Source organism: Lithobates pipiens, unplaced genomic scaffold (assembly GCF_037356315.1).
Source record: "Lithobates pipiens isolate NorthernLeopardFrog02 unplaced genomic scaffold, aLitPip1_a1.2 Scaffold_30, whole genome shotgun sequence".
In the NCBI taxonomy this organism is placed as follows: Eukaryota; Metazoa; Chordata; class Amphibia; order Anura; family Ranidae; genus Lithobates; species Lithobates pipiens.
Window position 1 is genome coordinate 61,367,549 of NW_027507791.1, and position 22,610 is coordinate 61,390,158.

General features: G+C 42.8%; 1 protein-coding gene across 1 annotated transcript in view; it reads left to right on the forward strand.

The window, feature by feature from the left end:
* The window catches only part of LOC143942909 (SLAM family member 9-like), a 72,966-nt gene extending 50,734 nt beyond the window's left edge, over nucleotides 1–22,232 (forward strand). Inside the window, exons 5-6 of the mRNA XM_077464328.1 lie at nucleotides 17,076–17,131; nucleotides 21,778–22,232. Coding sequence (XP_077320454.1) covers nucleotides 17,076–17,131; nucleotides 21,778–21,834 — 113 coding nt within the window. The 3' untranslated portion in view covers nucleotides 21,835–22,232. The remainder of the gene's footprint in view (nucleotides 1–17,075; nucleotides 17,132–21,777) is intronic.
* The last annotated feature ends 378 nt before the right edge of the window (nucleotides 22,233–22,610 follow it).

Genomic DNA, 22,610 nt, shown 5'->3' on the forward strand with positions numbered 1-22,610 from the left:
TTTATTTTTCTTTTTTCTCAATTTGTACATATCCATTTATAAAAGGGAAACATCAATACAATTTATTAAGAGGTCTTCTCGCATCCCGCTTCTTACAAAATACAAAATAACCCTTTAGTACCTTCTTCCCCCCCCCCCCCCGGGGCAAAGAAAAAAAAAAGGAGGGGGGAGATGTGCCCCCCTATCTCCCCCGTCTCTATCGCCGTCCTCTCTGTCCCCTTCTCATACCAACATAACACGACAGTCCCCCCTCTCCAAGAATGCCAGCCATTTTTGCCATTTCCCTTGACATTCCCCTTCTGTATCCTGAACTTTGTGGATCGACTCTTCCATTAGCCTAGTCTGCTCCACCCTCCTCACCCATTCAGGAATTGTCGGCACCTGTGTAGCTCTCCAATGGTATGGGATCAAGGCTTTGGCTGCATTCAACAGATGAGGGACTAGCGTGCCTTTATATTGCCTTACTCCTATGTCTGTATCATGGAACAGATAAGCCCATGGGCATTTACTGATCCTCCTGCATGTCACCAAGAATATGATTTCAATTATTTTGTCCCAAAAAGGGGTTATTTTCAGGCAATCCCACCATATATGTTTAAGGGAGCCTTGTTCCTTACATTCCCTCCAACAGGTTGATTGCTCTTCCCCTCTGAGCCTCTGCATTCTTTGGGGCGTCATGTACCACCTCGCTATTAGTTTATATGCCATTTCGATCGTACGGGAATCTCTTGGGAGTGAATGTGTCATTTTAAGGATTTTCATCCTGTGCTCATCATTTCTAAGTGACCCCAATTCCCCTTCCCATTTCCATAAGCATGCTGATAACCCCGAATCTCCCTCACATCTTAATATTTTATACATTTTTGATACCCTTTTCACTAAACAATGTGCATCCTTAAGTAATTTCTCTAATGGTCTTAGCAAAGTCATTCCTCGTAAGGGCTGTGGAAGCCCCTGTGTGAAGTGTGACAGTTGGTTGTGTCTCCATCTATCTAATGGTTTGTGCCCCCACTCTTGAGTGATTTCCCTATACGTGAATATCCTGTTCCCTTTAATCACCTCCCCTAATGTTATTTCCTCTCTCTTTGCCCATCTGCTAAAATACAACCGCTCCTCCTTCCCTGGCAAAAAATATTTTGTGTCCAACAGTGACATTAATGGAAAGTTATATGTCCAATTAATGTGTCTTGTTTATTTTATCCCATGTTTTAAGTGTGTGTCTTGTTATTGTACTAGTGCTTACTCCTAGGTTCCACGAATGAGATGGTATCCAAATCATTTTTGCCAATTCCGTCCCACTTAATCTAGTTTCCAACTCCACCCAACTCTTCTCCTTCTGATTATGCAGCCAGTCCGCTACCCTAGATATTACTATTGCTTCATAGTATTTTTTAAAGTCTGGGAGTGCTACTCCTCCTCTTTCCTTTTCCTTTACTAGGACCTTATACGCAATTCAAGTTTTTTTTTGGGGACCATATGAATGACAGGACCAGAGATTTTAATTTTCTGAAAAAGCTCCCCTGGAGCGAAATGGGAATCATTTGGAATGTGTAGATTACAATAGGTAATATAAACATTTTTATTACGCTTATTCTACCCATCCAAGATAATGCTTTGTACTTCATACTTTTCATTTGCGCTTTCATTTTATTTAGGAGGGGCATATAGTTAGCTTCGTATAAGTTGGACCTTTGTGCCGTTAAATTTATCCCCAGGTAGCTCAATTCTCCACTACACCACTTAAAAGGCAGACTTGCGGAGAGATCTCTCTGCTCTGTCTCGGGCAAGTTCAAGTTTAAGATTTCTGTCTTGGACAGGTTGATTTTAAAATTTGAGAGTCATCCATATTGTTCCAGTTCTTTAAGTCCCGATGGGATCGATGTTCTGGGGTTTGTAATATATAGCAATAAGTCATCGGCAAATGCAGATACCTTATATTCTCTACCTCCCACCCCGATTCCCCGAAGGTCCTGATTCCCTCGGATCGCTGCTAACAGCGGCTCCAAGATAATCACAAAGAGAATCGGTGATAGAGGGCATCCCTGTCTCGTCCCGTTGAACAATTCAAGGGGATGGGACAGGGATCCGTTCACTCTAATCCTGGCTGTCGGCCGGGTATACAACGCTTTTACCCATCTCATCATTCTCTCACCCAGTCCCATATATTTTAAGGTCTCATTTATAAACTCCCAATCTACTCTATCAAAAGCCTTCTTGGTGTCTACAGATAAGAGCAGTGTGGGAGTCTTCCTTCTAATTGCTTCTGGAATCAAAATGATTGACTTCAAAGAATTATCCCTCCCCTCCCGTCCCTGAAGGAATCCCACCTGATTGGTATGGACCCAGTCGGGGAGGAGTGTTTTCAAACGCTCGGCCAGTATTTTCGCGTAGATCTTCACGTCTGTATTCAATAATGATATCGGCCTATAACTCTCCAGGGCTGCCGGGTCCTTGCCCTCCTTCAAGATCAATGCAATGTGGGCGAGGAGGGCCTCTTCTCGAAAGACTCCACCCTCTCCCACCTTATTGAAGTATTCACAGAGCTTTGGTGCCAAAAAACTCCCAAATTTTTTATAATATAAGATGGAATATCCATCTGGTCTGGGACTTCCACCCAGGGCTATATCTTTTTTTTTTTTTTTTTAATTTACATAATCTTTATTTATTTTCATAAAAAAGTTTTCTTCTTCCATTAACATTTAATACAATTAAGTACTCAATTTTTTCCCAAATTAACAAATTCCCTTCCCCTCCCCCCTCCACCCCCCCCTGCAAATACATACCAGGAAAAGACAAGGGGTCCCTCATGCACATACTGTGAAAGTGATACTCCCGTTACCTCTATCTACTTAACACCTATACCAAAAGCTCTCTCTCTCCTTCCTCTCTCCCGTCCTCATTCGCTCCAAGTCCCTATACTAGGTATCCCAGCCTATCTAGCCATGGTTTCCACATTCTTTTAAATTCCCTGAGATTCCCTCTTCTTACGTATACTACCTTTTCCTTCCATACCGTCTCAGTAATTAGTTGCCTCCAATCTGCCACCGACGGGGGATTTTCTGCCTGCCACCTCTGCGCTATCAGTTTCCTTGCCTGGAACATACATCTCATTACAGCTTTATTTATACAAGCTGGTCCTCTTATTCCCTCGTTCAGGCCCAGCACACACATTCTGGGGTTCCCTTGAATCGACACTCTGAATGTTTCATTCAGATCGGCAATAACTTCTGACCAATAGCGAAACAGTTTAGGGCACCTCCAGAACATGTGTGTCATATCCCCCGTCGCCTGGCATCTCGGGCATCCATCATCCTCCCTTCGCCCAAATCTATATAGCCTCTTCGGTGTGTAATAGGCTCTGTGTAGCAGCATCAGATGTGACACCCTCTGGGCTGGTGAGACAGATATCCAATGTCCCCCCTCAAGAATCCTCATCCACTGCTCATCTGAGAATGTTCCTACTTCCTCCTCCCATTTTCTTCTACTTTTAAGTTTCTCTGGGTGTTCTATACTCCCTTCGCATATATGTGGATAGATGTCTGCTATAAAACCTCTCGCTCTATCTTCAGAGTTTAATCTATTATAAATGGGGGATTTACTCCACACTGGCCCGGCTGTATCAAATTGTTTCGATAATGCGTGTCTAATTTGTAAATATTTATAAAACGACTGTTTTGGTAGATCAAATTCCGTTTTTAATGTATTAAATGTTTTTATCGTATTTCCTTCATACAACTGAGCCAGCCTGTCAATCCCCCTGTTTTCCCAATCTTTGTACCTTCCTATCATTCCCATTTCCTGTAAATTCAGGTTATTCCATAATGGGGTTTCTTTAGTCAGTCCTTCCAGACCCTTTATCGCTTTTACTGCCTTCCATACTTTTAGAGCAAGTTTTATTGTAGGCGTTCTATGGGGAAATGAGTTCGCCTCCAGAGCCTCTACTATAGTTTTATGGGGTGTCCCAGTAATCATTAGCTCCCTGTTTGTACTTCCACTACTCTCATTGCTCATCCCCAAATGTTGCAGTTGTGCAGCTAAGAAATAACTTCTTGGGTGGGGTACTGCCATTCCTCCTTTCCATGACGGTAATTGCAGAATTTGTAGGCCTATTCTTGAAGTGCCTCCTCTCCATATGAGTGCTCGAAATAGTGTTTCCATTTTTTTAAACCACTTTATATCTATCCATATCGGCGAGTTATGCAACAGATACAGTAACTGTGGCATCCATAGCATTTTGATAAGATTGCATCTCCCTGCAACTGATAGTGGGAGTTTCTTCCAGATTTCTATTTTATTTTTAAATTTAACTAATAAAGGGGCAACATTATCACTTATATACTTTTTTGCATCTCTTTGTATGTATATCCCTAAATATTTTATTTTCTCCACCACTTCTAACTGTGGGATTGCCAATATATTTTGACTCTCCAATGTATCTACCGGCATCAGAGCTGATTTTTCCCAGTTTATTGTTAATCCCGAGAAACTGCTAAACTCCCCAAGGATTTTCATCCCCTGCCTGGTGGACTTCTCTGAGTCCCCCAGATAGAGGAGAACATCATCGGCATATAGCGCAATCTTTTCTTCCCTCGACCTTCTTTGGAAGCCTTCCATATCGACATTAGATCTTATTGCAATGGCTAATGGTTCCATAGCGAGGGCAAAGATCAGGGGTGACAAAGGGCACCCCTGTCTTGTCCCTCTTTCTAATAATATCTTATCTGAATACTCATTGTTAACCCTAATTCTAGCACTAGGGCCATTATACAGAGTTTTTATCCATTCAATAAATGAAGAGCCAAAGCCAAATTCTTTCAGAACCCGCCAGATGTATCTCCATTCCAGATTGTCAAAGGCTTTGACTACATCCAAAGCCATAATTGCTCTTTTACCTACGTTTTCCGTTGGTATCTGTAGGTTAAGATACAGTCTTCTAATATTCATGCTAATTGATCTACCGGGAATAAATCCTGTTTGGTCAGGGTGTATCAATCTAGAGATAATTTTATTCAGTCTGGCCGCCAGTACCTTGGCTAGTATTTTTGCGTCCGTGCACAAAAGTGAGATAGGTCGATAGGATTTAGTTTCCATTGGATCTTTTCCCTCCTTGTGCAGAACGATTATCGTTGTTTCCGTCATCGAGGTGGGCAATCTCCCTTCCTCCTTTGCCCTATTTAATACACCGAGAAGTTCCGGAAGCAATACTTTTCCATAATATTTATAGGTTTCCAATGGAAGACCATCTGGACCTGGGGACTTCTGATTAGCCATTGCTGTCACTGCAGCTTGGATTTCTTCTAATGTTAATGGTGCTTCCATTATCTCTCTCTCCTCCTCAGTAAGGGAAGGAACTCTAATGTTTCCAAAGAACATATCCATTTCCTCGTCTCCCACCGTCCCCTGTGATCTGTACAGTTTTACATAGTATGATCTAAAAGTATCTAGAATCACTAAGCTCTGAGTTGAGATTTCTCCCTTCTCTGTCCTGATCGCGGTGACGGTGGATGGCGAGGAATTGGTCTTTACTAAATGTGCCAGCATCTTCCCGACTCTTTCCCCTTCCCCAAACGCCACTTGTTTCTGGAACAATCTTTTATTCTCGACTTTCCTGATGATCACTGCTTTATATTTTTGCTGTGTGTCTAGCCATATCTTTTGTTTCTCTGGGGTGGGATTTGCTATATATTCTCTTTCTGCCCCTGCTAACTCCCTTTTAACTGTGTTTTCCCATTCTCTAGATGATTTCTTAATTTTCGCTACCTGTTGAATAAGGATACCCCTGAGGTAGGCCTTTAGTGCATCCCATATCACTCCCCTCGCAGCGGTATCCTTATTAAGCTCTATAAACTCTTCTAGCTGGGATAGTACCTTATTTGGATCACCGATTATCTCAAGCCATACTGGATTAAGCTTCCATACTTTCAAAGGTCTTATCCCCCCTAGGTTCAACGATACCGTCACCAATGAGTGATCTGACACCCCTCTAGGTTGGTATGCTATATCTCTTACCACTTGGTTGGCTTCTTCATTCCCCAATACTAGATCTATTCTTGAGAGTGAGGAGTAGGAGCTTGAGAAGCACGAGTATTGTAGCATTTCCGGGTTCCGGACTCTCCACAAATCAGACAGTCCCCCTTCTTGCATAAACCTGGATAGCCGACTCTCACCCTCCCTCTGCAGATATGTCCCTGGTGGGAATCTATCCTGGTTTTTATTAATGACCTTGTTAAAGTCTCCCACTACTACCACTGGAATCCCAGGTTTATCTACTATAAATTCCATTAGATTATATAAAACGTCCAATTTAAACGGGGGTGGAATGTAGATATTTGCAAGGGCATACTCCCGATTTTCAATTACACAATGCAAAAACACATACCTCCCTTCTTTATCGATGCTGACCTGCCGACAGTTAAACGCTACTTCTTTTCTTACCAACACAGTCACACCTCTTGAATAAGAGGTGTGAACTGAGTGAAACTGAGCCTGAAATTTCCTACTGTAGTTCTCCAACTTGGAGTCCTCAGTTAAGTGCGTCTCCTGTAGGCAGATCAGCCCGATATCACATTTTTCTAGGGCCTCAAACACCGCTGCTTTTTTAACTGGTGTACCGAGCCCTCGTACATTCCAGGAGCCAATATTTATAACTCTAGCCTGCATACCTTTCCAGAAGAAAAATAATAAAAACTGGAAGGAGGAAATGTCTCAGTGTTATAGTTAATCTCATAGGGACATTCCCTGCATCCCATCTAGAAAACTGAGACATATGAGGGAACAGAAGGAGAGAGAGGAGCTTACTCAAGATAAAATACCTATCATCTTTATGTGTCCAATTACATATTATAATACCATTCCATCCTAAGCTTCCCATCTGTGAAAAAAAAATAAACTTTTCATGTATTCCAAACATTATTTTCAATTTCTTCTCTATTACTGTGCGAGTTTCATCCTTTTCCTGTGCATTGTTTCCCCTTTTATTCCTTATTCCTGCCCCCCACCCCCCCCTATACCCTTCTAGGTTACCCCTAGGGGCTTTTTCTGTGACCAAAACATCCCCACCCACACCCTCATACTCCCCCCTCCTTTCTTCCCTCTCACATACCTTCTCCCCAACCTCCCTCCCCTCCTCCCTAACCACCCTCCCCTTAAGCCCGACCTGTGTCTCATTTTTTACCCTTCTCAATCTCATTCACATATTCCATTATACTGTGTATGTCCCACCGCCCACCGTTACATGAGTATATACATTGTGCCCTTAATTCGAGTGCATTGTACCCATTATGTCTCCCCGTCCAAACTCGCCCCCTCTCCCCCTCTCCCCCCCCCTCCAATAAGGAGGTCAGGGGGGAAAAGAGAGAGAGAGAGGGAGGGAGCATGGAGAGCAGAGAGAGAAGGAAAACAACCAAAAAAATAAAAAAAAAATAAAAAGAAAGCACATGCGGCGACGGCATGTGAGGAGTGAGAGAGGTGTGTGCTCTCACCGCTGCACCGACGATTAAAGCTTAAGATCAGATGGCAGCACCTTGTGTTGCGGTGCCCTCGGGAAAGGAGGAGTGAGAAGGACGTATGTAAGCCTACGCTTCCCCAGCCAAATTGCTGCTATAGGAAGTATTACATCCCCTAAAGTACCTGGTGCGCTTGGTCCGTGGAGGCTCCCCGTTGTCTTGGTGCGGGGAAGGTGCTCGGTCGGTTCGGAGGCTGTGGCGGTACAGGTGGGAGGATTGCCTGTGGGTCCGTGTGGAGCTGGCGCCGTGGTCTCGCGAGAGCTCGGTCCGGGACGCAGGCAAGAGACCAGGAAGAGAGGAGAGAGCCTGACAAACACAGTGAAGCTAGACCTAGAACGCCAGACCTGGCAACGAATACTCTGGGCCAACAGTGAAATAGCAGTGAAGGGAGACCCCTGGAGGACACCTGTAATACCGTTTGGTATTTAAAGTATGTATTTAATCCTATACATTTAATAATGTGGAAAGTATTTGAGAGACGCTTTGCCTCATTCAGTGGTATATGACTGCTTACAGAGCTCTAAGCTCTAAAGGGAAAACAGAAGGTGTGGAGGAGCGAAACTTGTACTGTGTGAACTGTATTAACCAGCTAACAAATGGGCAATACTTGATTAAGTGTTGGAAATCTGACATATCTGCCGCTGCTGTCTTATTGTTAAGAGAGGTGGAACTTAGCTGGATAGTGGAAACTGCTGGAGTCTTTGGAGGTCATAACCTGTAGCCAACCCCCATTGTACAGGAAAATACGTCCCGGGAACTACCTCCCGCCCCCCCTCTCTTGGAGGAGAAGAGAGGTACCCCCTTGGGTTAAATTGAATTAAATCATGGCAGCAAGGAGGAGAGGAGAGGAGCCCGCAGCTCAAGAGAATGTTGGAGTACAATCCTTAAGGTCAGCTAAGGATAAAGACAAGGAAAAGGGCTCCCAGGTTATGGCAACAGGGACGTTAGCAGCAGCAAAACTAGAAAAATATGCGCATACCCCAGATCATACCCCAAATAAGGGAGCACAAGTAAAAACTTTAACAGACAGAAAGAGCCAAGGGCAATCAGTGCTGGCAGGAGGAAAGAACGTAGGTAAACAAATGGCAGGTGTTTCAGGGAGATCCGATACAGTACTTATGCAGGTTCCTTTGACCGATGGAGAAGGAGAACCCACATTAAAGGAGGTGTTGGGAGCGGTCAACGTGTGTAAACAATCTCTGGTAGAGCTATGTGATCAAACAAGAGGCATTAAGGAGGAGTTAGCCTTGATGCGGCAAGAACTCCAAAACACGGCAGATAGAATAACAGCAGCGGAGGGGAGAATATCTCAGATGGAAGATGAGGTATACCCATTAAATCAAGAGGTCAAAGACCTAAAAATACAGATGGGGAAATTTGCAGGGAAATTGGATGAAATGGAGAACAGGCTCCGGAGGGACAATGTGAGGCTGGTAGGGCTCCCGGAAAAATGTGAAGGCTCTGATCCAATTATATTTTTGGAAAAATGGCTTGTGGAAACTTTTGGAAGAGAGACTTTTTCCCAACAGTTCACAATAGAAAGGGCGCACAGAGTCCCGACGAGAATCCCGAATCGTGGGGGCCAGCCTAGATCTATTTTACTGAAATTCTTGAATTACAAAGATAAAGCGGCCGTGCTTCGAAAGGCCAGAGAAATGGGAAGTATTACTTACAAAGGGGCCAAGGTTTCGTTTTATTCTGATTTTTCCCCGGATTTGCAGAAGCGCAGAGCAGAGTTTGCTGAAACCAAGCGTAGACTTCAGAAACTAGATGTCACTTATGCTCTGCTGTATCCAGCTCGGTTACGAGTTGCAGCATTGGGAGAGACTTTATTTTTTGATTCTCCAGCTGGCGTGTCAGCTTGGGTAGAGGAGAAGGGGGATCGGTTGATGAGGAGGTGATAGGTTAGAGGGGAAGGAGGAAAACTTCTTACCCCCTTCTATCCCTCTCTCCTCGTCTTTTTTTTTTTTTTTTTTTTTTTTCTGCTTATTTTTTTGTTTTTAGGGCTATATCTTTAATTACTCTCTCTACCTCCCTAACTGAAATAGGAATCTCCAATTCCTTCATCTCCTCACACATACCTTTTGGGAAGTCAAGCTTCTTAAGATATTCCCGAATGGCTCTTTTCCTTTTCCCCCCGTCACCCCCTCTTGCTCCTATGTTATACAAGGCGCTATAATACACGTGAAAGTTATCTGCGATGTCCGGGGTAGCAAACTTCATCTCCCCCCTTTTATCTCTAATCTTCGGTATGTAGGTCCTATTTTTCTGTTCCTTTACTCTTCTTGCCAACCACTTACTTGACTTATTACCCCACTGATGTCTCTCCTTATTTATTTTATAAAAAGCTGTTCTCCTCTCTTGCTCTAGGAACTCTTCCAACTCCCTTTTTTTTTTTTTTGTAATTCCTGGGTCTCCTGGAGCCCCCTGGGTCTGGTCTTTTGCTCTAATTCCTCGATCTTGGTATATAATTGAACCTTCTCTTTCTCCCTTTCTTTCTTTTTCCCTGCTCCGATCCCAATCAGAATCCCTCTAATGACAACCTTATGTGTCTCCCAGATAGTAGACTTTGAGAAATCCCCTGTGTCATTGAGCTCGTAAAAATCCCTCAGTTCCTGTAAAATTTTTGTGCTCACGTCCTGTTCTTGAATGAGTGAATCATTCAGTTTCCAGGCTCTTCCTGTCCCCATATGTCCCTGTATTTCTAATTGAATTTTTATAGGAGCATGGTCGGACAAAGTGATGGGTTTAAATATCTCCAGGCACTCACAGAACCCTCTCAATTCTTCGGGAAAACGCAGAACCGTAGATCGTCCATCCTTTCTCCCCCTCAAACACGCTGGAAAACCCCACTGATAGGAGACTCCCGAAGCGATCATACATTCCGTTAAGGGTTTTAGTAGTCTCCTTCTCCTCAGTGTTTCAGGAGCTAGGTCTGAAAACACCCGCAGCTCTGCGCCCTCGAAGGGGATCTCCGTCAGTGCCCTTAATTTCTCCATTATTTGCCCTTTCTCTTCTGCGTGGTGAAACCTTACTATCACATCACATGGGGCGTCTTCCCTTGCTACCCCCTGAGTTGCAATCCTATGGGCTCTGTCTAACTTTAGGGTTTCAGTGGGCTCCCTTTGTAATATCGGATTGAAGACCTGCTGCACTATTTTACCCAGTTCCGCGCTACCATACTTTTCCGGGAGGCCTTTAATGCGAACGTTCTTCCTCATACTCCTATTCTCCTGATCTTCTAATTTATAAAGGAGGGTCCTATTCGCTCTCTGGAGACTCTGGACTTGTTCTGTTATCTCATCCATCCTTTGCTCCTTGCTATCCATTCTTTCCTCTATCTCCTCCACCCTCTCCAACACCCGGCCTATATCTGCCCGTACTCCTGCTATTTCCATCTTTAATGCCGTCTCCATTTTTGCGAACATTTCCCCTAACATCTCCTTTATAAAAAGGGATTCTTCTTGGGGAACCAATCGCAATGTCCATTCCTCACTCACTGCTTCTTCTGTTGCCCTCCTCTCCTCCCTTTCCTGTTGAACTTTAGCAGTGCTTTGTGGTGTATCGCTTACCTCTTTAATCCCACCCGTTTTTAACCCATTTGCTTTCCCACCTTTACCCTCCTCTGCTATCTTCTGTCTACTCAAGCCTGACCTTCGCCCTGCTCCTTGTCTAGGACTATCTTGCCCCTCCTCTATAGTGCTGGTGTTACTGGTGCTACTTGCCATGTACCTCTGAATCCCTCCTGGGCTTGATACTGGTGGAGCATTTCTACCTGATTTTGCCTTCCCCCTCATTCTCTCTCCCTACTGTACCCGAAAATTTTCTGGTCTATCCCCCCCTTCCCTAGACAAGCAGGCAGTACAAAGGGAATAAAATGAAAGATAAGAAAAAAAAAGAAAAAGACACAACCACAGTCAACTGCCACCACCTCTACTGGCAAATGGTGTTTAAAAAAAAAAAAAAAAAGTTAGTTCTAGTTGTGTAGGTGCGACGAGTTCTTCAAATGCTCTTCTCTATTCAGCCCTGTAACCTCCTGGGCCCTTCTCCTTCTCCTCCTCCTCAGGTTGGGGACTTGAATTGTCCCTACGATTTCCGCCACTTCAACAGGCTGAATAAAATATATAGAGTCTTTCTACACTGTGAGAGAGTCTCTTATGAGAAGTCACCACTTTGTCTCCACTTTTCTATTACAATGGAGTAGCTGCTCTTATAGAGGATATGCGGGAGGGCAGCTCCTGCATACGGGTGATCCAGAAAGAGGAAGGGACTGAAGATTAATATCCTTTAGTGATCCTTAAAACACAGCTTCTATTCTCTATATAATATGCTGCAACTATGGCATTTTTAGTCTATAACCTTATTTATAGGTAATGTAGAAAGCAAGCGAAAAGACCAGGATAGCGTGATAAGACCTTATGGATATAATTTTCGGGGGTAGAGACCAGCTCAGGGCAGGGTTGGAGAGATCAACCACATTGCACAGCTGCACTCTGCTTTCTATAAGGTGTACACAAACCGTAAAGACTGGAGATTAAAGTCAAAAAAACAATAATGTCCTTCTAGTACCCTGTGAGGATGGAGAGAAGCCGAATATACTTTCCCTTCACCAATCCAGTGTCCTTTTACTTGCTTACTGGTGAACCATAATGGACCAGGACTCACAAAACATAGTCTCAGTCCTGTTCACTCATTCACTATGACAGTGTTACCCAGTCCACTCACCACTCCACCCTCGGGTACCTTCAATCTTCTGTCTCCCCGTTGAAGCCTGGCTCAGCTGGTTCTTCGATCCACTGCACCGCTCATAAGTCACCTCAGCGGAGGTCCTTCCAGCGCTCCGGTCCTTAGAGGAGCGGACTGCACTCCTGGCGAGTGGTTCATGCTATCTCCAGAGGGAGCCCGGTTAGGAAGTCCTTCTCCCCATCCACCGCTCCTGCTCCCTGCCGCCGACCGCCGAACCGCTCCAGCCTCTCCAGTCTCCTATGGTTGCGCTCACCAAGCAGTGGGAACAAGTACACCCTCACCGGCTCCCATCCATGGTGTGGCGCCCGCTCGGAAGAGTATCCAGCTTTCCTCCCCTGGGTGCTCTGCAAATGGGTCCTTCCGGGGGGTGCCTCAGCGCAAGCGTCGGACACGCTCACCGCGCTTCCCGCTGATCATCTTGAGACCTGCTGTCTCACGGGGATTCCTGGAGGCAGGGATGTCAGGAAGCCGCCCTCAGCACGCGCCTACCTCATGATGCTCCGCCCCCCCAGCACTCGTGAGCATGGGTAGGTGCTATTGTTTTTCTTTCTATTCTAGTCTATTCTATTATTTTATTTTCTATCCTAATCCTTTTCTAGTCTATTCAAATAAAAAATTTAGGAAATGCATATATTCTGTTTTATTCTCTTTTTAATTCAATTTTTTTATTCTATTCTATTCTTTTTTATTCTATTCACATTTGAATTGCTTTTATTGGAATTTTGGAAGAAGGTTATGTTCTTTCTATTTTTTCTATGCTATTCTATTCTATTTGAAATTTCAGAAGATGGTTATATTCTGTCTATTTTTTTCTCTTCTATTTTTTTAATCTATTCTATTAATTTCCTTTATTTTATATTCTATTTTATTCTGTTGTTTTATTTTCTATTATATTGTGTTCTGTTTTACTCTATTCTATTTTATTTTTATTTTCTATTATATTCCTTTTCTATTCTATTTTTTTTTCTATTCTATTCTTTTAAATTTATTATATCCTTTCCTATTCTGTTCCTTTATTTTTTTTTATTCTATTTTTTATTCTCTACGGGAAATTCAAATTCGATTCAAAACTATTCAAATTAATTTAGAAAACCATTTAAATTGTATTTTGAAATGTTGTTTCGTTATCTTACATTTGTTACTATTGTAATTCGGAAATTCAGATACATCTGAATTTAAATTCAGAACGACACAAACAGCACATGTCTAGTAGAATGTCCTATCAGTGGGACATGGCCAGCATGGAGGGCTTGTTAAGGCTTTCCTCCCATTCTGCCAGGGATATGCATGGTGCAGCACCCCCATTGTACATGCTTTTGGTGCCCTCAATATCAAAAGACTTCTTTCACTGATCTGCTGTCACTAGTCGGATGTTAGTCAGCCAAAGTTACACATGAAATTTTTATGTTTGTATTCAGGGCTTTTTTTTCAGCGGGAACACAGGGAGGAACTCATTTCCGACACCTCCAGCATGTAATGGCAAGGGGTGCTGCTGGCATGTGGTGAGGGATCTATTGAGCGTGGCTAAGAGGGATCTTCTATTGAGGGAGGGGTCTATTATTACTGGTTGCTGAAATGTCTGTTGATTTTGGCTGGTTAGAGATCTAGTGTTGCTCTGGGGTTCTTATGCTGCAGGGGGGTCTGTTGTTGTCTGGGGGAAGGGGGTTTATTGTTGTTGGGGAAATCTATTGTTGTTGGGGGAAGTCTATTGTTGTTGGGGCGAGTCCATTGTTAGGGAAGTCCATTGTTGTTAGGGGAAATCTATTGTTGTTGGGGCGAGTCCATTGTTGGGGCGAGTCCATTGTTGTTGGGGGGGAAGTCCATTGTTGTTGGGGGGGAAGTCCATTGTTGTTGGGGGGGAAGTCCATTGTTGTTGGGGGAAGTCCATTGTTGTTGGGCGAAGTCTATTGTTGTTGGGCGAAGTCTATTGTTGTTGGGGGAGTCCATTGTTGTTGTTGGGGGAGTCCATTGTTGTTGTTGGGGGAGTCCATTGTTGTTGGGGGAAGTCCATTGTTGTTGGGGGAAGTCCATTGTTGTTGGGGGGAGTCCATTGTTGTTGGGGGGAGTCCATTGTTGTTGGGGGGAGTCTATTGTTGTTGGGGGAAGTCTATTGTTGCTGGCTGCAGGGAACCCGTTTCCCTTCTCCTCTTTTTATCATTAACAAATTGCATACAAATCACTTAGTCCATGTTCACGCTGATGTGGAACTCGCACAATTTCAAACCGGCAATGCAGATCCAACTTCGGGGGGCAATTTGACAGACATCTGTGTGGGTTCCTGCACAGATGTCTATTCAAATTGCCCCCGAATCGCCAAAAGTAGTACAGGAACTACTTTTGGGAATCAGTGCAGTGCCACAAAGTCATCACATCACACTGATTGCCATTGGCAATCGCCGGCAGTGGCAACGCGGTGCCATTGCCGGCAATACCCGCCGATTTGGCATGCGATTTTACATGTCAAATGGTATACCAAATTGGCCCTATGTAAACGTGGGCTTAGCATCACAAAATGATTCTGTATTCTCTAAAAGTGTTGGTAATGGGAGGTGGGTAAGGGGTGAAACCAAAGACCAGTGCTCAGAGGTGGGTAGGGGGCGGACACGAGGGGTGACTCGAAAGGTGGAGTTCCTGCAAAAAAAAGCTCTGATTATACTACTAAAATCAGGCGTTGCACATCCCTGTTTCAGCATTTAGAGAACAAACTGAATAAGATCTAGAAGAAAGAGCATACCAGAACATGCAGCAGAACATAAAGTCCTTATATGTTAATTTGACAAAGGATCTATAATCCAATTGATGCATTTCTAAGGGATTCTATAGAACCCACTTCATCAGAGCTATAAAATACAACATATACTGTATATGCAACTGATATGTAGATACAATTTAAAAATAATGTATACATAAAAAAACTTTTTTTTTTTTTTAATGCATAGGCTCTGATTTAAGGCCTCTTTCACATGGGCAGAACGATCTGACCCGTCTGTCGTTTTTTCAGGCAGACCCAGCCCGACCATCCATTGCCCTCTATAGAGCGGATGATGTCAACAGACATGTGTCCGGCGACACCCACTGACATCCGATCCGATCTTATCCACTAAAAACAGACGGATGGGGATCCGTTCTCAATTTGTCTGGCTGATCGGATGGCAGCTGGGTGTAATCGGATGTTTAAAGAGTTCCAGTTTTTTTAAAAAAAATGTATTGATCCTAGCATTATTACTAATTAAATACAAAAATTAGTATACAATGTTCATTATGGATTTAGCAAAAATTTTAATTTCTTACTCAATATTTTCTTCCTCCTGGTGTGGCTGTTGCCATCATGATTGTGGGCATCTGAAGCCCAGTCGATATCTCTTCCTGTATTAGCTTTGGAGCTCAATTTCTCGTGCATGTGCGATTCACCGGTGGCCGTAGCGCCGGTTCTTTCTAAAGTTGCCATAACAACGGGCTGTGAAGAAGGAAGGTCCCGCTCTGTTGTTATGGCAACATAGATCCGCCTTAAATCCCTGTCAGGAAATAACACGATTTTTGATCACAGTACTGCCCACAGACTCCTGGGAAATTATAATTTCTCAGGAGCACAGGCAAGGGAGGAAGTGACGAGGAGCTCCGCAGATTAAGGGGACTATATAGCAACAGGGTCCCAAAAATGTGTCCGCCATGTCGCATTCACGATAAAAATCACTGATCGCGGCCATTACTAGTAAAAAAAAATAAAATAAAAAAAAATGAATAAAAATGCCATAAAACTATCCCCTATTTTGTAAACGCTATAACTTTTGTTCAAACCAATCAATAAAAGCTTATCATTTTTTTTTTTTTACCAAAAATATGTAGAAGAATATGTATCGGCCTAAACTGAGGAAAAAAATGTTTTTTTTTTTAGATAATTTTGGGGGATATTTATTTAAAATTGTTGCTCTTTGTTTGTTTATAGCGCAAAAAATAAAAACCGCAGGGGGGGGGGGGACCAAATACCACCAAAAGAAAGCTCTAATTGTGGAAAAAAAAGGACGTCAATTTTGTTTGGGAGCCACGTCGCACGACCGCGCAATTGTCAGTTAAAGCGATGCAGTGGCGAATCGCAAAAAGTGCTCTGGTCAGGAAGGGGGTAAATTCTTCCCTGGGCTGAAGTGGTTAAATCCAACCGCCTATAGAATAGACTGGGCTGTGTCTGCTCTGCATAAGCGGCACGGACATGGACTAACCATCTGCATTAAACATTTGTCCAAAAATTTTAACAAAGTAACTTAAATTTGAATCACATTTGTACCGGACTTCCAACAGTTGTAGTATGACATCTTTTTTCAAAGCCAAGCTCTAGGAAACATAAAAACTGCTCCTTGCAGATGGGCTGCTTGTTAAAGTCCGAGGGCATGGAAAATAAATTTGACTTACCCAATGCTCTGCTCCTCCATGCTGCTAGGCCGGTCCTCACAATGTCTTCTTCTTCCCCATGCTGTAGTGGTCTTAGGTGCTGATGGCATCACTTCCAATGCAGCCCTGTATTGGAAGTGGTGATGCTGAAGGTCAGTCCACCGACAGGACATTGAGGAGTCCTGTCTACCAGGGTAGAGGAGGCTCAAGTAAGTAAAATACTTTTACCAGAGTTGGGCTTTAGAGAAACCTGCTCTTTGATGATGAAGGGCACATCTTCAGCTTCCCTTTGTGCCTCCTCTCTTCACCTTCTTTTCTGACTACAGTGACTGCATGTGTACCAATACTTCTGCTATTGTTATATAAAATTTAAGCTTTCTTCTATTAGTACTATAGTGTCACGAGAATGTGATAACGTTTTCTTCCTTACTTACATAGATATAGACCCTTCAGAAGAGTATCAAGAGTTTTCCTCGGTCCATAAAGAAAAAGAGGTAAGCTGGTATACTTCAAATTTTTGTAAAATTGTCATATGGTAAAGAGAAAGTGCAGCCATGGTAGGATTAGCAGTAACATACATAATGTTAGAAGAGAAAATATTTTGCCTATCATCTAGTATAAACAACACCACATCCCTAGTAAGAATTATTGAAAAAAGAGGAAGGATAAATGGGATTTTTAGGGTGCCAAATTAGAACAAAATTATTTTATAAAAAAGTAGAAATGTATTCAAAAGCTAAACACAAGACATACAGGAAGTAAATGTTGATAATACAGTACTAATACAGGTGCTAACTTATTTAACCACTTGAGGACCGCCGTATTGCCATTGTACGTCAGCACAATGGCACAGGCAGGCATAATCACGTACATCTACGTGATTGCCTTCCAGCGGGTGGGGGGTCCCATCGGACCCCCTCCCGCTGGTTACGGCGGTCCGATTCGGTCCAGGAGCGCTCCGTGATGAGGGGATGGCCGTTCGTTTTCGGCCACCCCCTCTGGATCGCTCCTGGCCAATGAGAAGCTTCCTCCCCTGTGTATTGTTTACACAGGAAGGAGGAAGTGATGTCATTCTCCTCGGGGCGGTCTTTTTGACCGGACTACGAGGAGAAGAGTAAAAGTAAGTCTGCACGAACACTACACTGACATGTAGGTACACACAGGCACACAAACCCCCCCCGATCCCCCCCCCGATCGCCCCCCGATCCCCCCCCGCCCCCCCTCCCCCCCCAGTCACAGTGTCACTGATTGCATTGATCATTTCTTTACTGATCAATGCATTCAGTGTCAGTTGTGACAGTAAAAACTGTCAGGACAGTTAGTGTTAGGTCCAGGGTAGCCCCCTATCACCCCCCAATAAAGATTTAACCCCCTGATTGCCCCTAGAGTTAACCCTTTCACCCCCTTTTGCCAGTGTCACTAAGCGATCATTTTTCTGATCGCTGCATGTGTCGCTAGTGTCGCTAGGTAGCTAGTTATTTTTTTAGGTTCACCGCCAGGTTTTTATATCGCTAGGTACCCCGATATACTACCCAATAATGTTTTTAACCCCCTGATTGCCGCTAGTTAACCCTTTCACCCCCTTTTGCCAGTGTCACTAAGCGATCGTTTTTCTGATCGCTGCATTAGTGTCGCTACAGTCGCTAGGTAGCTAGTTATTTTTTTAGGTTCACCGCCAGGTTTTTATAGCGCTAGGTACCCCGATATACTACCCAATAATGTTTTTAACCCCCTGATTGCCGCTAGTTAACCCTTTCACCCCCTTTTGCCAGTGTCACTAAGCGATCATTTTTCTGATCGCTGCATGTGTCGCTAGGTAGCTAGTTATTTTTTTAGGTTCACCGCCAGGTTTTTATATCGCTAGGTACCCCGATATACTACCCAATAATGTTTTTAACCCCCTGATTGCCGCTAGTTAACCCTTTCACCCCCTTTTGCCAGTGTCACTAAGCGATCGTTTTTCTGATCGCTGCATTAGTGTCGCTACAGTCGCTAGGTAGCTAGTTATTTTTTTAGGTTCACCGCCAGGTTTTTATAGCGCTAGGTACCCCGATATACTACCCAATAATGGTTTTAACCCCCTGATTTCCGCTAGTTAACCCTTTCACCCCCTTTTGCCAGTGTCACTAAGCGATAATTTTTCTGAACGCTGCATCAGTGTCGCTAGTGTCGCTAGGTAGCTAGTTAACTAGGCTCCCAAAAAGTCCCCCACATGTGGTATCCCCGTACTCGGGAGAAGCAGCAGAATTTATTTTGGGGTGTAATTTGACTTCTGCCCATAGCATGTGTGAGCAATATATCATTTAGTGACAACTTTGTGCAAAAAAAAAAAAGTTTGTAATATTCCCGCAACTTTTGGCAAAATATAAAATATTCCATGGACTCAACATGCCTCTCAGTAAATAGCTTGGGGTGTCTACTTTCCAAAATGGGGTCATTTGGGGGGGTTTTGTGCTATTTTGGCATTTTATGGCCTTCGAAACTGTGATAGGTAGTGAGGAGTTAAATCAAAAATTTGCACCCTTAGAAATCCTGAAGGTGGTGATTGGTTTTCGGGGTGCCGTGCGCGACTAGACTCCCAAAAAGTCCCACACATGTGGTATCCCCGTACTCGGGAGAAGCAGCAGAATGCATTTTGGGGTGTCATTTCACATATAACCATGGCATGTGTGAGCAATATATCATTTAGTGACAACTTTTTGTAAAAAAAATTTTTTTTTTTTTTTTTTGTCATTATTCAATCCCTTAGGACAAAAAAAATAAATATTCAATGGGCTCAACATACCCATCAGCAATTTCCTTGGGGTGTCTACTTTCCAAAATGGGGTCATTTGGGGGGGATTTGTACTGCCCTGCCATTTTAGCACCTCAAGAAATGAGATCGGCAGTCATAAATTAAAAGCTGTGTAAATTCCAGAAAATGTACTCTAGTTTGTAGACGCTATAACTTTTGCGCAAACCAAAAAATATACGCTTATTGACATTTTTTTTACTAAAGACATGTGGCTGAATAAATTTTGCCCTCAATGTATGACTAAAATTTAGTTTATTCGATTTTTCTTATAACAAAAAGAAGAAAATATCTTTTTTTTTCAAAATTTTCGCTCTTTTTCCATTTATATCGCAAAAAAAAAAAATCGCAGAGGCAATCAAATACCATCAAAAGAAAGCTCTATTTGTGGGAAGAAAAGGACGCAAATTTCGTTTGGGTGCAATATTGCATGACCGCGCAATTACCAGTTAAAGCAGCGCAGTGCGAAATTGCAAAAAGACCTCTGGTCCTTAAGGTGTTTATTGGTCCGGAGCTGAAGTGGTTAATCTCTACATGTTTTGCCTTGATATTGTACCTGATGTCAATTATATCTTCTGAAGAAGCCAATATCAAGGTGAAACACGTAGAGATGAAATCAGTTAGCACTTGTATTAGTACTGTGTTACCAACATATACTTCCTGTATGTCTTGTTTTTACCTTTTGAATACATTTCTACTTTTATAAAATAATTTTGTTCTAATTTGGCACCTTACAATTCCCATTTATCCTTCCTCTTTTTTCATTAATACATAATGTTAGGTTATGTGCTTTTGGTAATATTCATACGAACTTTGAAACCCCATTAAAGTCTATGGGACTCGAATGTTCGAAATCAAAAGTGCTAATTTTAAAGGCTAATATGCAAGATATGCAACAGAACAACACCAGCAATAAGGGGTATCTTCAGGTGTATACTGTGCAGGAGGCACACAACACCCACTTTAATTCCTGCAGATGCCTGTATTACAGAACACCAGCAATATCAGGTCACATGATATTGATATCACACATTTGGCGTGGATATAGATCCTAAATGACAGCCCAGTCCCTCCCTCCTCTTACATGCCCAGTAACTAAAAAAGAACAAAGTGGGTGGGATGTCACATCTTGATTCATGAATGAATTCATTCATAACAGCATGCTGTAGTGGAAATCTCCCCCTACCTGAACATTCAGCACTCTGGCGGACCCTGCAGTTTATCACATGGCCGTGGTATACAGATCAGCCAAAAAGGTGTATAGTGGCAGTATCTTAATGTAAAAGGAAGCACTGCGGGGGTGAACTATTTTCATATTACTGGGTTTAGTAACACTTTAACCACATGCCGAACCAGGCCATAGCCGAAAGTCTGCTACAGTGCGGTCGGCTTATTCTGGGAGGGCGTCCATGGACGTCCTCACAGAATCTTGCTCCCGCAGAACATCCGTGACTGCTGGGTCGAGAGGACCCGGTGCATCACGGATAATGGTAAATGGGCGATGATCATGGCCGTTTACCACGTGATCACTCCGTCAAATGGCAGAGCAATCACTTATAAACAAACCGGTGTCACATCATGACGCCGGTTCCTCCCTCCCCTCACTGTACCAATCGGTGGTACATGGCACCCATCGGTGGTAGATGGCAGCAGCGCTGTGGGCTGGATGTGAAGTGCCCACAGCGCTGCTCAGTGACAATCCTCTGCCCATACTCTGCAACACTCTGCCAATACTCTGCAACACTGTGCAGTACTCTGCCAATACTCTGCAACACTGTGCAGTACTCTGCCAATACTCTGCCAATACTCGACAATACTCTGCCAATACATTTTAAAAGAAACAAAGATTTTTCTTTTTTTTTTTACTGAATTTTCAGTCTTTTTTGATTAATAGCGCAAAAAACAAAACAAAAAAAAAACAGCAGTGATTAAATACCACCAAAAGAAAGCTCTATTTGTGTGAAAAAAAGAACAAAAATTTCATTTGAGTACTGTGTTGCATGACTGAGTAATTGTCATGCAAAGTGTTAGAGCACCAAAAGCTGAAAATTGGCCTGGTTAAGAAGGGGGTTTAAGTGCCCAGTGGTCAAGTGGTTAAATGAAGAATAACCTTTTTTTTTCTTTTTTTTTTCTTTTTGATTGATATAGAAGTTAGACATGCAGATTATTTTGGACTTAAAGAATGCTTTGTTTTTTAAGCTTCACAGTGAATTTATTATTAATGATATGGGCCATTATATAAAATTAACTACAGTTCACAATTTAGGCATTTCACTAAGAATTTTGCTTTTTTATTATTAGACTTAAACGTGACTTAGAATTATTATTATTTTTCTCTGTGCAATGCAGGATGAGAAGATGGCATCTGATGATGGTGAACTTCCTTCCACGTTCCCTCTTTTCTGATATAATATAGGAATGGTAATTTTCAAAACTATGACTGGAGGTCCTGGACGGATTATGAAGGTGGAACAGCCAAGTTTAAATTGCCTTCTTAAAAACTAGGTTCAAGATGATGTCCAAGTGGCCTGACTCCTGATGAACTTGTCAAATGGGAACTGGACATAGTACCAAGAGAACTGGCACTCATGGCCCTCAATCCTCAAACCAAAACTGGACATAGTACCAAGAGAACTGGCACTCAAGGCCCTAAATCCTCAAACCAAAACTGGACATAGTACCAAAGGGACCTGCACTCAAATCCCTCAATCCACCCATCTCTGTGGTTTCAGATGCCTGCCAGTGGAGGTCATCAATGCTCACCACATGGAACAAATAAACAAGTTGGCCACACTCCAAAGACATCAGTTTTCACATAGCTTTATTATTCCAGGGTTCGCTCACAGGCCAAGCCTGCAACAACATATTCAATTTTGACTGGAACACTCTATTAGTGCTGGATTCTGTAATTACGGTCATTTTGCTTGTGTGTGTGTGTGTGTGTGTGTGTGTGTGTGTATATAAATTATATATATATATATATATATATATATATATATATATATATATACAGTGGTGTGAAAAAGTGTTTGCCCCCTTCCTCATTTCCTGTTTCTTTGCATGTTTGTCACACTTAAGTGTTTCAGAACATCAAACCAATTTAAACAATAGTCAAGGACAACACAAGTAAACACAAAATGCAATTTGTAAATGAAGGTGTTTATTATTAAAGGTGAAAAAAA